Genomic DNA, 16,986 nt, shown 5'->3' with positions numbered 1-16,986 from the left:
ACATATGAGATGAGTAATGTAGGGTACGTAAACATTATATAAAGTGACATTGTTTAAAGTGACCAGTGATACATTTATTACATCCAATTTTTCATTATTAAAGTGGCTAGATATTTGAGTTAGTATGTTGGCAGCAGCCACTCAATGTTAGTGATGGCTGTTTAACAGTCTGATGGCCTTTAGATAGAAGCTGTTTTTCAGTCTCTCGGTCCCAGCTTTGATGCACCTGTACTGACCTCGCCTTCTGGATGATAGCAGGGTGAACAGGCAGTGGCTCGGGTGGTTGTTGCCCTTGATGATATTTTTGGCCTTCCTGTGACATCGGGTGGTGTCTTGGAGGGCAGGTAGTTTGCCCCGGTGATGCGTTGTGCAGACCTCACTACCCTCTGGAGAGCCTTACGGTTGTGGGCGGAGCAGTTGCCGTACCAGGCGGTGATACAGCCCGACAGGATGCTCTCTATTGTGCATCTGTAAAAGTTTGTGAGTGTTTTTGGTGACAAGCCAAATTTCTTCAGTCTCCTGAGGTTGAAGAGGCACTGTTGCGCCTTCTACACCACTCTGTCTGTGTGGGTGGACCATTTCAGTTTGTCCGTGATGTGTACGCCGAGGAACTTAAAACTTTCCATATTCTCCAATACTGTCCTATGGATGTGGATAGGGGGGTGCTCCCTCTGCTGTTTCCTGAAGTCCATGATCATCTCCTTTGTTTTGTTGACGTTGAGTGTGAGGTTATTTTCCTGACACCACACTCCAAGGGCCCTCACCTCCTCCCTGTAGCCCGTCTCGTCGTTGTTGGTTATCAAGCCTACCACTGTACCACTGTCTGCAAACTTGATGATTGAGTTGGAGGCGTGCATGGCCACGCAGTCATGGGTGAACAGGTTGTACAGGAGAGGGCTGAGAACGCACCCTTATGGGGCCCCAGTGTTGAGGATCAGCAGGGTGGAGATGTTGTTTCCTACCCTCACCACCTGGGGGAGGCTCGTCAGAAAGTTCAAGACCCAGTTGCACAGGGCAGGGTCAAGACCCAGGGTTTCGAGCTTAATGACAAGTTTGGAGGGTACTATGGTGTTAAATGCTAGGGCAGTGTGCAGTGTGATTGCGATTGTGTCGTTTGTAGACCTATTGGGGCGGTAAGCAAATTGGAGTGGGTCTAGGGTGTCAGGTAGGGTGGAGGTGATATAATCCTTGACTAGTCTCTCAAAGCACTTCATGATGACGGAAGTGAGTGCTATGGGGCGATAGTCGTTTAGCTCAGTTACCTTAGCTTTCTTGGGAACAGGAACAATGGTGGCCCTCTTGAAGCATGTGGGAACAGCAGACTGGGATAGGGATTGATAGAATATGTCCGTAAACACACCAGCCAGCTGGACTGCACATGCTCTGAGGACGCGGCTAGGGATGCCATCGGGGCCGGTAGCCATGCGAGGGTTAACACGTTTAAATGTTTTACTCACGTTGGCCGTGGTGAAGGAGAATCCGCAGGTTTTGGTAGCGGGCCCTGTCAGTGGCACGGTATTGTCCTCAAAGCGAGTAAAGAAGTTGTTTAATTTGACTGGGAGCAAGACATCGGTGTCCGCGACAGGGCTGGTTTTCTTTTTGTAATCCATGATTGACTGTAAACCATGCCACATACATCTCGTGTCTGAGCCGTTGAACTGTGACTCTACTTTGTCTCTATACTGACACTTAGCTTGTTTGATTTCTTTGCAGAGGGAAAAGCTACACTGTTTGTATTCAGTCATGTTTCCGGTCACCCTGCCATGATTAAAAGCAGTGGTACGCGCTTTCAGTTTTGCGCGAATGCTGCCATCAATCCACGGTTTCTGGTTGGGGAAGGTTTTAATAGTCACCGTAGGTACAACATCACCGATGCACTTGCTAATAAACTCGCTCACCGAATCAGCGTATACATCAATGTTGTTGTTCGACGCTATCCGGAACATATCCCAGTTCACGTGATCGAAGCAATCTTGAAGAGTGGAATCCGATTGGTTGGACCAGCGTTGAACAGACCTGAGCACGGGCATTTCCTGTTTTAGTTTCTGTCTATAGGCTGGGAGCAACAAAATGGGTTTGTGGTCAGATTTGCCGAAAGGAGCGAGGGAGGGCTTTGTATGCGTTGCGGAAGTTAGAGTGGCAATGATCCAGAATGCTGCCAGCCCGGATTGCGCATTCGATATGCTGATAAAATTTAGGGAGCCTTGATTTCAGATTAGCTTTGTTAAAGTCCCCAGCTACAATAAATGTAGCCTCATGACATATGGCGCCGACAGAGATGGTCGCCTCGCTTCGCATTCTTAGGAAACTATGCAGTATTTTGTTTTTTTAATGTATTATTTTATGTATTTCTTACATTGTTACCCCATGAAATCTTAATCTTATTACATACAGCCAGGAAGAACTATTGGATATAAGAGCAACGTCAACTTACCAACATTACGAGCAGGAATACGACTTTCCCGAAGCGGATCCTCTGTTTGGACCACCACCCAGGACAATGGATCGGATCCCAGTAGGAGACCCAAAACAACGGCGCCGCAGAGGGGCAGACGGAGCTGTCTTCTGGTCAGGCTCCGTAGATAGGCACATCAATCACAAGTATACTACTCGCCAATGTCCAGTCTCTTGACAACAAGGTAGGTGTGTTTTGGGTCATTGTGCTGTTGAAAAACAAATAATAGTCCCCCTAAGCGCAAACCAGATGGGATGGCGTAACGCTGCAGAATTATGTGGTAGCCATGCTGGTTAAGTGTGCCTTGAATTCTAAATAAATCACAGACAGTGTCAACAGCAAAGCACCCCCACACCATCACGCCTCCTCCTCCATGCTTCCCGGTGGGAACCACACATGCGGAGACCGTCCGCTCACCTACTCTGCATCTCACAAACACACGGCGATTGGAACCAAAAATCTCAAAGGACAGATTTGCACCAGTCGAATGTCCATTGCTCTTGTTTCTTGGCCTAAGCAAGTCTCCTCTTCTTATTGGTGTCCTTTAGTAGTGGTTTCTTTGCAGCAATTTGACCATGAAGGCTTGATTCACTCCGTCTCCTCTGAACAGTTGATGTTAAGATGTGTCTGTTACTTGAACTCTGTGAAGCATTTTTTTTGTGCTGCAATTTCTGAGGCTGTTATCTCTAATGAATTTATCCTCTGCAGCAGAGGTAACTCTAGGTCTTCCTTTCTTGTGGCGGTCCTCATGAGAGCCAGTTTCATCATAGTGCTTGATGGTTTTTGCGACTGCATTTGAAGAATCTTTCAGAGTTCTTGAAATGTTCCAGATTGACTAACCTCCATGTCTTAAAGTAATGATGGACTGTAATTTCTCTCTGCTTATTTGAGCTGTTCTTGCCATAATATGGAATTGGTCTTTTACCAAATAGGGCTATTGTCTGTATAACCCCCTACCTTGTTACAACACAACCGATTGGCTCAAACGCATTAAGGATAGAAATTAAATGCATTCCAGGTGACTACCTCATGAAGCTGGTTGAGAGAATGCTAAGAGTGTAGTAACTGTTTTGGTTACTACATGATTCCATATGTGATATTTCATAGTTTTGATGTCTTCACTATAATTCTACACTGTCGAAAAGTGTAAAAATAAAGAAAAACCCTTGGACTTTTGACTGGCCCTGTATATATACACTGCTCAAAAACATAAAGGGAACACTAAAATAACACATCCTAGATCTGAATTAATGAAATATTTTTATTAAAATACTTTTTTCTTTACATAGTTGAATGTGCTGACAACAAAATCACACAAAAATTATCAATGGAAATCAAATTTATCAACCCATGAAGGTCTGGATTTGGAGTCACACTCAAAATTAAAATGGAAAACCACACTACAGGCTGATCCAACTTTGATGTAATGTCCTTAAAACAAGTCAAAATGAGGCTCAGTAGTGTGTGTGGCCTTCACGTGCCTGTATGACCTCCCTACAACGCCTGGGCATGCTCCTGATGAGGTGGCGGATGGTCTCCTGAGGGATCTCCTCCCAGACCTGGACTAAAGCATCCGCCAACTCCTGGACAGTCTGTGGTGCAATGTGGCGTTGGTGGATGGAGCGAGACATGATGTCCCAGATGTGCTCAATTGGATTCAGGTCTGGGTAACGGGCGGGCCAGTCCATAGCATCAATGCCTTCCTCTTGCAGGAACTGCTGACACACTCCAGCCACATAAGGTCTAGCATTGTCTTGCATTAGGAGGAACCCAGGGCCAACCGCACCAGCATATGGTCTCACAAGGGGTCTGAGGATCTCATCTCGGTACCTAATGGCAGTCAGGCTACCTCTGGCGAGCACATGGAGGGCTGCGCGGCCCCCCAAAGAAATGACTGACCCACCGCCATACCCGACATGCTGGAGGATGTTGCAGGCAGCAGAACGTTCTCCACGGCGTCTCCAGACTCTGTCACGTCTGTCACATGTGCTCAGTGTGAACCTGCTTTCATCTGTGAAGAGCACAGGGCGCCAGTGGCAAATTTGTCAATCTTGGTGTTCTCTGGCAAATGCCAAACGTCCTGCACGGTGTTGGGCTGTAAGCACAACCCCCACCTGTGGACGTCGGGCCCTCATACCACCCTCATGGAGTCTGTTTCTGACCGTTTGAGCAGACACATGCACATTTGTTGCCTGCTGGAGGTCATTTTGCAGGGCTCTGGCAGTGCTCCTCCTTGCACAAAGGTGGAGGTAGCGGTCCTGCTGCTGGGTTGTTGCCCTCCTACGGCCTCCTCCACGTCTCCTGATGTACTGGCCTGTCTCCTGGTAGCGCCTCCATGCTCTGGACACTACGCTGACAGACACAGCAAAACCTCTTGCCACAGCTCGCATTGATGTGCCATCCTGGATGAGCTGCACTACCTGAGCCACTTGTGTGGGTTGTAGACTCCGTCTCATGCTACCACTAGAGTGAAAGCACCGCTAGCATTCAAAAGTGACCAAAACATCAGCCAGGAAGCATAGGAACTGAGAAGTGGTCTGTAGTCACCACCTGCAGAACCACTCCGTTATTGGGGGTGTCTTGCTAATTGCCTATAATTTCCACCTGTTGTTTATTCCATTTGCACAACAGCATGTGAAATGTATTGACAATCAGTGTTGCTTCCTAAGTGGACAGTTTGATTTCACAGAAGTGTGATTGACTTGGAGTTACATTGTGTTGTTTAAGTGTTCCCTTTATTTTTTTGAGCAGTGTATATATACTGTATATATATATATAATTGTTTTGTTGTTGTTGTTTCCTGTTTTGCATGTTATTTTGGCATTAATACGTGTCACATATCAGTTTGCAAACAATGTAAAAAACTAAATCAATGAGTTAATTAAGCTTCATACAAACATGGTCTCTTTTTTGCTTTCTTGAGTAAGGCATCTCCAAAATGCAGGTGTTTCAGTCTAGCTCAGTGCTTTCTGTGGTGGTAGTGGTGGGGCAGCCAGTGAAAAATACGGAGCATAGGGTTGGTAATGTTCTCTAGTTGTGCCGTGATTGGCTCCGTGTTCTGTCACTCATGGGGACACTATGTCACTGCAAAATCTACGGGGAGAGCTCGAAAATTCAAGATAGATTAGAAGTGCCCATCCAAGAAGGCTCAAGTTCATTGGCCACAGATAAAATTACTTCTACTGTAGCTTTGAATGGACTGATCATTGCAACATCATACTTTCAAAATCTTAGCTCGGAAGCTAGACAAGCAATCATCATGAATCACGTCGACAATCTACTGGCAAATCCTTTTCAATCCTTGTCATATGAAGAGAAATTATAGATCAAATGTAGCGGTGCTCATCGGCCATTGGACATAAACATTACACGACAAGTTGGAAATCGCAAATTCAACAATGAATTGTTTGGAAGGAATCAGTGGCTAACTGCAAGCGCTGCAAAGCAATCACTAGTCTGCTATTCAGTGGAGTGTGTGTGTGATATGTCTGGGTTTCAGGGTTTCTTTCCAAGCTTAAAAATATAAACATTCATGCTGTCAATCCAGCATGATTTCCGCCGCGTTCAAAACAACTGGAAACTAGGAACAAGGACATCTCAGACTTCAGTATATTCAAGACAACTGGGAAATCTGAAATAAACGAGCTCCGACTGTGAAAATACGTTTTGATTGGTTATCCAACTTGGAATTCCAAGTCGGGAACTCTGGCTTCTTTTTAGAGCTTCGACCTGAAGATCACTGATGTCAACCTTGTTTTTGATACAACCTTGTTTTTCCCCCCCCCCGAGTTCCCAGTTGTCTTGAAAGTACCATAAATCCAGAGAATGACAGACTTTAATGACAAAGTTTGATGACAAAATTTGCCTACAGGGACCGCCGCACCACCTTCCTGTTCAAGTGAACACAGCACATCAAGGTCAGTCCAAAAATGTATTGTATGCTGCTGCATAAATTATGTAATATGTCAGGAAGATATTTATAGGAACTAGAAGCACAAGCATTTCGCTACACTCGCATTAACATCTGCTAACCATGTGTATGTGACAAATAAAATTTGATTTGAAGATATGTATACTGTAGCTGAGAAAGTAACACTAAGTGTATGTTGTTTAGTAAGCTGTTAGTAGCCCATGTGCCTTACCCTAAAAATGTGGTCCCTTTCCCCCTCATACTTTAGCCTACTGTTCTGACTTGGTGGTGCTCATGTAGCCTATAGCCTGTTTAAGAGAAATATAATCATTGAATATTGTAAGAGCTTTCATTGTCAGCTCATATGTCCCCTTTATTTATCCTACAGCTCTGACTTGGTTTACAGGGAGAATACTGTAAGAACAGCCCATGTTCTAAATTCTGTCGCTGTACATTTCAAAAGTGCTAGTTATATTGACTATGTCCGTCCTAGCTCGCTCATTAATGTCTTAATCGAAATTACAGATGGCCTCTTATTTGCTCGTCGTCCCCTTGTCTGCTGCCAGACAAGGCTCCGCTGATTGCCAGGTGTAGCAGTGGTAAGGATTCACTCCATGGTGCTGAAAAGAAAGCTCTGCTGTTGGGACAGCTTTATGAAGGCCCTAACAGTTTGTGGGCAGCGTTTTTCACCATTATAGTGCAATTCATGTTTAGTGTTGTGTTGTGTAGTGGCTTTGCTGGCATGCATCTAAAAACATTTTGGGGAATTTGCCACCAAGATTTACATGTAAAAATCAACACTGCTGGTATAGCATTTGGACCAGACATGAGGGGCCAAACATGAAGATCATGAGGAATGTAGGTCAAGTCTAATCAAATAGAACACAAAGACGGAAGGCTAAGCATTGAGTACAGTCATGGCCAAAAGTTTTGAGAATGACACAAATATTAATTTCCACAAAGTTTGCTGCTTCAGTGTTTTTAGATATTTTTGTCAGATGTTACTATGGAATACTGAAGTATAATTACAAGCATTTCATAAGTGTCAAAGGCTTTTATTGACAACTACATGAAGTTGATGCAAAGAGTCAATATTTGCAGTGATGACCCTTCTTTTCCAAGACCTCTGCAATCCGCCCTGGCATGCTGTCAATTAACTTCTGGGCCACATGCTGACTGATGGCAGCCCATTCTTGCATAATCAATGCTTGGAGTTTGTCAGAATTTGTGGGTTTTTGTTTGTCCACCCGCCTCTTGAGGATTGACCACAAGTTCTCAATGTGATTAAGGTCTGGGGAGTTTCCTGGCCATGGACCCAAAATATCGATGTTTTGTTCCCCGAGCCACTTAGATATCACTTTTGCCGAATGGCAAGGTGTTCCATCATGCTGGAAAAGGCATTGTTTGTCACCAAACTGTTCCTGGATGGGGAGAAGTTGCTCTCGGAGGAGCATGTTGGTACCATTCTTTATTCATGGCTGTGTTCTTAGGCAAAATTGTGAGTGAGCCCATTCCCTTGGCTGAGAAACAACCCCACACATTAATGGTCTCAGGATGCTTTACTGTTGGCATGACACAGGACTGATGGTAGAGCTCACCTTGTCTTCTCTGGACAAGCTTTTTTCCGGATGCCCCAAACAATCGGAAAGGGGATTCATCAGAGAAAATGACTTTACTCCAGACCTCAGCAGTCCAATCCCTGTACATTTAGCAGAATATCAGTCTGTCCTTGATGTTTTTCCTGGAGAGAGGTGGCATCTTTGCTGCCCTTCTTGACACCAGGCCATCCTCCAAAAGTCTTCGCTTCACTGTGCGTGCAGATGCACTCACACCTGCCTGCTGCCATTCCTGAGCAAGCCTTATACTGTTGGTGCCCCGATCTCGCAGCTGAATCAACTTTAGGAGACGGTCCTGGAGCTGCTGGACTTTCTTGGGCACCCTGAAGCCTTCTTCACAACAATTGAACCGCTCTCCTTGAAGTTCTTGATGATCCGATAAATGGTTGTTTTAGGTGCAATCTTACTGGCAGCAATATCCTTGCCTGTGAAGCCCTTTTTGTGCAAAGCAATGATGACGGCACGTGTTTCCTTGCAGGTAACCATGGTTGACAGAGGAAGAACAATGATTAAAAAGCACCACCCTCCTTTTGAAGCTTCCAGTCTGTTATTCGAACTCAATCAGCATGACAGAGTGATCTCCAGCCTTGTCCTCGTCAACACTCACACCTGTGTTAACGAGAGAATCACTGACATGATGTCAGCTGGTCCTTTTGTGGCAGGGCTGAAATGCAGTGGAAATGTTTTTGGCGATTCAGTTCATTTGCATGGCAAAGAGTGACTTTGCAATTAATTGCAATTCATCTGATCATTCTGGAGTATATGCAAATTGCCATCATACAAACTGAGGCAGCAGACTTTGTGAAAATGTATATTTGTGTCATTCTCAAAACTTTTGGCCACGACTGTATATGCTGTATAGTGTGTGTGTGTGTGTATATATATATATATATATATATATATATATAAAAATAATTTAAATAATCATAGCTGGTAATCAAGTGTTTATGCCTGCTGCAAAGCTTGAGATGCATGGCTATGAGGCTGATGTCCATATTTTTCCACTACATATGGTCCTGAATCATTGATAATATTCTGTTTAGACTGAAAGTGCTTTTTGTCAGTGGGCCACAAGATGGCAGTGAAAACACTTTGAAATCATTGCATTCTGAGGAATGATCAATCAATCATTATCTCACCTTGATTCAAAATGGTTATTTTCAAACTACGTAGAGGTACGAAGGCATACATTTGAACCACTTCTGCCGCTAGAGAAGGGACAATCAACACAGGCAGAATAGTATAGTATCACTTGCAACATTCCCCTTACAACCATCCATAATTTCAAGACCATATGACTTGAAATTTATATTCACGAGGATACTTGGCAAATAGTGTATATACGGTAGGCAGAGCATCTGAAGACACTGATACTGTGGTAGACCTGGTGAATGGATGAGGAGACTCACCTCATGTCCCTGATCAGGGATACCTTGAGAGGGGCCAAGGCAGCGCCGGCGTCAGATTTGCGTCTCTCTGTGTTGTGGATGAGTCCTGATGTGGGGAGGAGAGAGAGGGATGTGGCTATGGCTTTACATCACCGTCCATTTATCACATTTCAATGAGTGGCTTACCTGGGGGACCCAAACCGGCTGGTGCTGCATCCGTCTTCTCTTTGCTCTCCTGATAATGGAGCAGGTGGGACCACAAGGCAGATTTACCCTGGCAGATGAAGATGGAGATGCGGGAATGAATGAATACGCATTGAATGCACCTAAATGCATATATGTGTGTTAGTGTGTACTGTTTTTAAATAATACTTGTGTGTGTGTGTGTGTGTGTGTGTGTGTGTGTGTGTGTGTGTGTGTGTGTGTGCTGACCTGTTTGACCTGCAGCCCGTGGCTCCAGATCCTCTCCAGCAGGTCACAGAGGGAGGCGATAAGTGTGTTCTCCTCCACGCCTGTAATGCTGACCTCCCCATGACCCAGCTCCACCGCCTCCCTGCCCATCTTCTCAACCAGCATGCGCTTGGTCTGGAGGGACACACATATCACCGTACAGGGAGATTACCATCTCTGGAGGCCAGATGGTTGACACTACAGGTGCTGGATCTCAATATCCAAGTAATAGTCTACTGCAACGGTCATTGACATCAGAATACTTCTGAGTGACATTGAAACTAATGGACTCACTGAAGGTGTCGTATTTCAATATCCATGCGATAGTCTACTGCAATAGTCTACTGCAATGGTTATTGCAATCGTAATATAGGAAGACTGGTAGTTACCGTACCTTATTCCTGCACTCCTTCAGCAGACCCTCCACAAACTTCCAGTTGGTCTGAGCGATGACGGAGGGGGAGAGGTTGGACAGCTTGGGCTGCCGGATGGTAGTGCCCAGGTTCCTGGCCTCCTGGATGTATTTCTGTAATGAGACAGAGAGGACAGGGTCAGACAGGACAGGGTCAGACAGGACAGGGTCATGGAAGGACAGGGTCAGAGAGGACACACATGGAGTGGCCGAAGAGTAGGCTATACACCAAGGGAGAGTAATCAATCTGGCTCAATGTTCATCATCACATAAACACAGAGGGTCACACCACTCGGCAACCAACCACAGAACATATACAGTGCATACTGTGGATAGATTTCTGGTAACTACTACAGTGAGGGATTGATCATTCCAGAGGAGGGAGAGGGAGGAACTCTGAGTCAGTTGTATAATGAGCTGAGCTGCCTGTACTGAGGTCATTTTATGATGGACGATGTGTTTCTCCCTTTTACCTTTCTGACCTTAACATCCATCCTGGGAGGCGTGTCAGCGCCATGGGTTTTCTGGGATGCTGTCAAATCAATCTAAATATTGCTTTCTTAATGTGGAGTTAAGTGCAGCCTAAAGTGAAACCCTAAACCTGAGAAGAAACCCTGAAAAGTGATCTGGAGTATCAGGTAAAGCTGTGATGCTAGGAGGAGGAGGAGGGAGTGAGGACCACATGGGGGGAGGGGCCATGTGGACGTGGTGTGAGGCTCAGGCCCCACCCACTGCCAACACATACCACATCCACAGTCACAGACTTTAGACAGGGCCTGAAGGACTGCGAGAGCCAGTAGTAGTCTAGAAACAGCAGGAGCTGCAGCTCCGGGAACAGACACTCCACATGCTGGGAGCGTGTGTGTGTGAGACGGAGAGAGAGGGAGAGAGAATGACACCAAAGAGAGAGTGTGTGAGAGAAATAGAGTAGGTAGATGTAAGGGAGACAGTAGGTGTCAGAGGGATAGAAACAGAAACAGAGGTTAGGTCAAGAGAAAATAATTGAGGTATAGAGAGTAAAAGAGAAAATGGACAAAAAAGACTTTAATTCAATCGTTCCAGACATTAGATATTTAGAAGTGAACAACGCAAGCCATGAAGAAGAGTGAGGAAGAAATCGACAAGAAACTAACGATAACACAAAAACAGATAGACAAAATCCATGTGAATATGGTTTGGGAATGTTAATCCTGTTTTTCTAGGGCTGCTTAATGTCCTCTCACCTCTCTCTGGTCGTTGTCCAGGTAAAGGTGTTCAGCGTGTTGTTTCTGTCTGTCCTTCCTCCTCCACTGTGCTGGAGCACTCCTCTTCGCCCATCTAACATACAAACAAAACAACTTCACTTAGAAAGACACAAAAGCCAAATAGCAAAGATAGAGACAAAACAAACATATTTTGTCAGTATTATCAATCAAAGTATGTAAATCAGTCTCTCTTGAGGAGGTGTGATACTCACTTGTTGCTGACGGGTCCAGTGGAGAGCACGTCAGACTGCAGCCGGGGGAAGAAGCCGTGTTCGTAGCGACCCTGGCCAATCTTCATATCCAGCAGGTGGGGATGCAGGGCCGTGTGGTCGATCTTAACCACCCGCATCTCTATGGCCTTCTCTGGGGTGATACAGAGAGGGGAGGAGGATGAGGTACTGTCACAGCAGATCCATTAGCACCAACCGTCATGGAGGATTTAACAGTCTTATGTCATTGTTAAGCCCCTCTGTGAGCACTGAGGAGTCACATAGATCCACCACTCCACATCTCATCTCTGACTCCTCACCGCCACACCTCCATGCTGTGAGTTATCATCACCCGACCTAGGGTTGCAAAATTCCTTTAAAGCTTATCAAAATTGTCAGGTTTTCCAGAAATCCTGGTTGGAGGATTCATGATTTCTTGCTTATTCTGTTCTGTTTCACGGAATCTTCCAACCTGGATTTCTGGAAAAACTTGGAATTTTTGTAGTTATTGGAATTCTGCATCCCTAACCTGACCCAACACTCAACATCATCAGCACCAATGACAGCAGGCTACATAGTTAAGACTATTACAACGGTGTAGATAACAGTGTAATGTATTAGGTTAGTACATAACTGGTATGCATGCAATGAATCATACAATTACAGAGAGGAATTTGAAAGAATTTATAGTGAGAGGAAAGAATTCAACAGCTAAATTAATTTTGACATGAATTATTCCAGGTGCTACTGACTGTTCCCAAAGACAGAGTAGAAGAAAGACCCTGTAATCATATTGTTCCCATAATGCATTGCAAGCACAAACAATAACCCGCCACCAAGGTGAAATAAGGATGGATTATTACTAAGGTGAGCCTTGTAGATCTGTAACCCAATGGAGTGAGGTTCAGGGGAGACAAAATCAATTTTCTCATATCACTTTTGAAGGAGTTTGTCTGAAAACGAGAACAGTTACGTCTGTTAGCGAAAAAAGGTTCAAATAAATCAGTGTGGAAGGATTTGAGACATGTGTGTCTTGAAAACATACAAGTATCTTTCACCATCTGAGACAAAGATCCCTTATTAGTATAGGTGTGAAAACGGGTTTCCTCTTTTCTTACCCGCCTCGTCGATATTGGTGCAGGTCTGGTACATGGAGGTGCGCAGGGTGGGCGTGCGCACGTTCAGCATGCGGATTTTGTCCACGCGGGAGTCAAACACCCTCAACGTGTGTTCCTTGTCCTCATCATCATGGCAAAGGATCTTACTATCGATGAAGGAGGCGAACATCTGAGTCTCCAGGAAACGGGACAGGAAGGGCAGGTAGGGCTCAGGCTGGTCAGAGAGGAAGGAGGCCTGGAATCGACAAGAATCACATCACAAAATGAAGTGAGGACTCCCAGGGGCCAATTAATATGAAAAGCTTTAAAGCTCATTGAAGACTTCCACTCAAATTAATGTTTCAGAGTCTGGAGTGGGACTGCATCCCAAATGGCACCCTATTCCCTAAATCAAATCAAATCAAAGTTTATTTGTCATGTGCGCCGAATACAACAACCATACAGTGAAATGCTTACTTACAGGCTCTAACCAATAGCGCAAAAAAAAGGTGTGTGTGTGTAGGTAAGTAAAGAAATAAAACAACAGTAAAAAGACATTTGAAAATTACAGTAGCAAGGCTATATACAGACACCGGTTAGTCAGGCTTATTGAGGCAGTATGTACATGTAGGTATGGTTAAAGTGACTATGCATATATGATGAACAGAGAGTAGCATCAGCGTAAAAGAGGGGTTGGGGGGGCACACAATGCAAATAGTCCGGGTAACCATTTGGTTACCTGTTCAGGAGTCTTATGGCTTGGGGGTAAAACTGTTGAGAAGCCTTTTTGTCCTAGACTCGGCACTCCGGTACCATTTGCCATTCGGTAGTAGAGAGAACAGTCTATGACAATTTTTAAGGCCTTCCTCTGACACCGCCTGGTGTAGAGATCCTGGATGGCAGGCAGCTTTGCCCCTGTGATGTACTGGGCCGTACGCACTACCCTCTGAAGTGCCATGCAGTCGGAGGTCGAGCAATTGCCGTACCAGGCAGTGATGCAACTGGTCAGGATGCTCTCAAAGTTGCAGCTGTAGAACCTTGAGGGTCCCATGCCAAATCTTTTTAGTCTCCTGAGGGGGAATAGGCTTTGTCGTGCCCTCTTCACGACTGTCTTGGTGTGTTTGGACCATTCTAGTTTGTTGTTGATGTGGACACCAAGGAACTTGAAGCTCTCAATCTGCTCCACTACAGCCCCGTCGATGAGAATGGGGGCGCGCTCGGTGCTCCTTTTCCTGTAGTCCACAATCATCTCCTTAGTCTTGGTTACGTTGAGGGATAAGTTGTATTCTGGCACGACCCGGCCAGGTCTCTGACCTCCTCCCTATTAGCTGTCTCGTCATTGTCGGTGATCAGGCCTACCACTGTTGTGTCGTCTGCAAACTTAATGATGGTGTTGGAGTCGTGCCTGGCCATGCAGTTGTGGGCGAACAGGGAGTACAGGAGGGGACTGAGCACGCACCCCTGGGGAGCTCCAGTGTTGAGGATCAGTGTGGCAGATGTGTTGCTACCTACCCTCCCCACTGGGGGCAACCAGTCAGGAGGTCCAGGATCCAGTTGCAGAGGGAGGTGTTTAGTCGAAGGTTCCTTAGCTTAGTGATGAGCTTTGAGGGTACTATGGTGTTGAACGCTGAGCTGTAGTCAATGAATAACATTCTCACATAGGTGTTCCTTTTGTCCAGGTGGGAAAGGGCAGTGTGGAGATTGCATCATCTGTGGATCTGTTTGGGCAGTATGCAAAATAGAGTGGGTCTAGGGTTTCTGGGATAATGGTGTTGATATGAGCCATTACTAGCCTTTCAAATAACTTCATGGCTACGGACGTGAGTGCTACGGGTCTGTAGTCATTTAGGCAGGTTGCCTTTGTGTTCTTGTGCACAGGGACTATGGTGGTCTGCTTGATAGCAGACTATATAGTGCACTACTTTTGACCATAGCCCTAAGGCCCCTTATCAAAAGTAGTGGACTATATAGGGAATCTAGTCTCTGATCTCACCTTGTCAAAGTTCTGCATTTGGTCCCTGTTGCTGAACCAGGACTCCTTGTCCTGGTTGGGCTGGATGACAAACACCTCGTAGTCGGCGAACATCTGGGTGAAGCGGTTGGCGAAGACCTCTCGCACCTGGATGTTGAGCTGGTGCATCTTCAGCTCCTCCTCATCACACTGTACCTTCAGGTCCTTGTTGCTGCTGGCATCCTCCCTCACATCCAACTGGAAGAGGGAGAGGGGGAGGAAACACAGCAGGTCAGGAAAACACAGCACAGAAAAATAGAGAGAGTGAAAAAGAAGAAGAAAAAGAGGGGTTTGATGACAGAAGTTAAGAAAGCCATAGTGCAGGGGTCGACAACAGGGTCACCAATATTCCCACGAATAAAAAATATAGAAATATGTGATCGTGTAATCAAGGTATGAAATTATTGTTATTATCAAATCCAATCAATGTTTGGGCTTAGTTGTGGTCAATTTGCAGTGTTCAAACTATTAGAATTATGTTCCGGCCTCCCGACCATTCGCTGTGATAAAAATCGGCCCGCGGCTGAATCTAGTTGCCTACTCCTGCAATAGAGGATATGGGTTTCTTATCTCCATGTTAGCACAGGCTGCTGGAGCACTGATAGGGGCATGGGGGAAAAAGTCTAGAATGTATTGATTTATTGACAAAAAAACTGAAAACACACATTCCTCTGTTACAGTAAAAGTGTTACACAGTTGCAGATCTCAACATGCAAGAGCAGGACAAAAGGACACAATGAGAGAGTCACCTATACATGTACGTATAGACTTGAAGATGTGTAATGGCTACAAAGCCCAGATCAGATAGCAGGGATGTGACCTACTGAGCCCTCCTCTAATTCATCACTCTACACCACTGATCCTAAATCAGGTGGTTACCTTAATGTGAGACATGGCCACAATGACCCTACCTGAAGCCTTACCCACAAATTGAGGAGCTAAAAGCAGACTACCAGGGCAGGCAATCTCTTCAGAGAAAGCTAATGCTAGCCCCTACTAGTCCATAAGCTGCTTACTCTGGGCTTCTACAGATATGGAGAGTTGGAGAGACCTCCTCTCGGGAGTTAAAAGCTAATTCATTCATTCACTGGTCTGTAATGTGATTCTGCTGAAACATTACCATCTATTACCAACGGCCCTCTGTGTCGTGTTCAAACCAGATGGTAATTAGGTTCTGTATGGGCGCCAATTTTCTGTTGATGGCAATGTAACAGACTTCCTCCGTCACCAGGGCTGAGCACAGCACACTCGGAGCTAGCCGGCAGCAGCTTACATGGGCAGCTCATAGACTGCCTTTCCCACCACAGTATCTTTGCTCTGCAAACCCCTTAGTCATTTTCAAAAGACTGTGACAGACATGCAGTATTAATCTGCATGAATCTACACTGAATATACCAAACATTAGGAACACCTTCCTATTATTGAGTTGACTCTACAAGGTGTCAAAAGTGTTCCACAGGGATGCTGACCCATATTGACTCCAATGCTTCCCACAGTTGTGTCGATTTGGCTGGATGTCCTTTGGGTAGTGGACCATTGTTGATACTTTAACCATCTCCTCCCCTTCATCTACACTGACTGAAGTGGATTTAACAAGTGACATCAATAAGGGATCATGGCTTATACCTGGATTCACATGGTCAGTCTATGTCATGGAAAGAGCAGGTGCTCTTAATATTTTGTACACTCAGTGTATATGCAGACTATCTAGAATAATATGTTCCAGTCAAATGGATGACTGTGGCCCTGCTCTCACCTTCTCCAGGCTGACCCCAGTCCTCTTGACCAGGGCCTGCAGTCTAGCGATGGTCTCGTTCTCCCTCAGCAGGTAGGAGTTGAGGGGCGAGCTGGCCAGGTTGCCGTTGCGTCTGTCCGTGACCATGTCGGTGGAGCGGAAGCCCCAGTGTTTGGCCTGGCCCTGGCTGTGGAGCGGGTTCCCCTCTGGAGACACACCGAAGGCCAACAGCACCTCGGAGATCTCCTGGATGAACTCTAGCTTGTTGGGGAACAGAGGGAGGTCCTCTGGCAGCTCAATGAAGTGGTTGTCGATGTCCACGAAACACAAGTTGGCCTGGAATGACAGGTGGTCTTGTTTAGCTGTCATTGTAAACATGTCGGTGAAACAGAGAACACCAGAGAGAAGCAAACTGAGTGATAGTTATGTTCTTGTTATAGCAGAACCATTCCCACTTTG

General features: G+C 45.6%; 1 protein-coding gene across 3 annotated transcripts in view; it reads right to left on the bottom strand.

Annotated features, from left to right (window-relative positions):
- LOC112264229 (DENN domain-containing protein 5A-like) overlaps window positions 1-16,986 on the bottom strand; it is a 47,304-nt gene that overhangs the window by 7,971 nt on the left and 22,347 nt on the right. For 2 of the 3 annotated variants that reach the window (XM_042319084.1, XM_042319085.1), the window contains 9 exons: window positions 16,549-16,863; window positions 14,775-14,990; window positions 12,803-13,037; window positions 11,688-11,838; window positions 11,455-11,548; window positions 10,214-10,345; window positions 9,802-9,954; window positions 9,556-9,643; window positions 9,391-9,475 (listed from right to left, as the gene is read on the bottom strand). In XM_042319084.1, coding sequence (XP_042175018.1) covers window positions 9,391-9,475; window positions 9,556-9,643; window positions 9,802-9,954; window positions 10,214-10,345; window positions 11,455-11,548; window positions 11,688-11,838; window positions 12,803-13,037; window positions 14,775-14,990; window positions 16,549-16,863 — 1,469 coding nt within the window. Of the gene's footprint in view, window positions 1-9,390; window positions 9,476-9,555; window positions 9,644-9,801; window positions 9,955-10,213; window positions 10,346-11,454; window positions 11,549-11,687; window positions 11,839-12,547; window positions 12,638-12,802; window positions 13,038-14,774; window positions 14,991-16,548; window positions 16,864-16,986 lie in introns of those variants that run through there. The other variant, XR_006083044.1, reaches the window with a different exon arrangement.

This window comes from Oncorhynchus tshawytscha, unplaced genomic scaffold (genome assembly GCF_018296145.1).
Source record: "Oncorhynchus tshawytscha isolate Ot180627B unplaced genomic scaffold, Otsh_v2.0 Un_contig_37_pilon_pilon, whole genome shotgun sequence".
In the NCBI taxonomy this organism is placed as follows: domain Eukaryota; kingdom Metazoa; phylum Chordata; class Actinopteri; order Salmoniformes; family Salmonidae; genus Oncorhynchus; species Oncorhynchus tshawytscha.
This window is presented reverse-complemented; position numbering and strand designations above follow the sequence as displayed.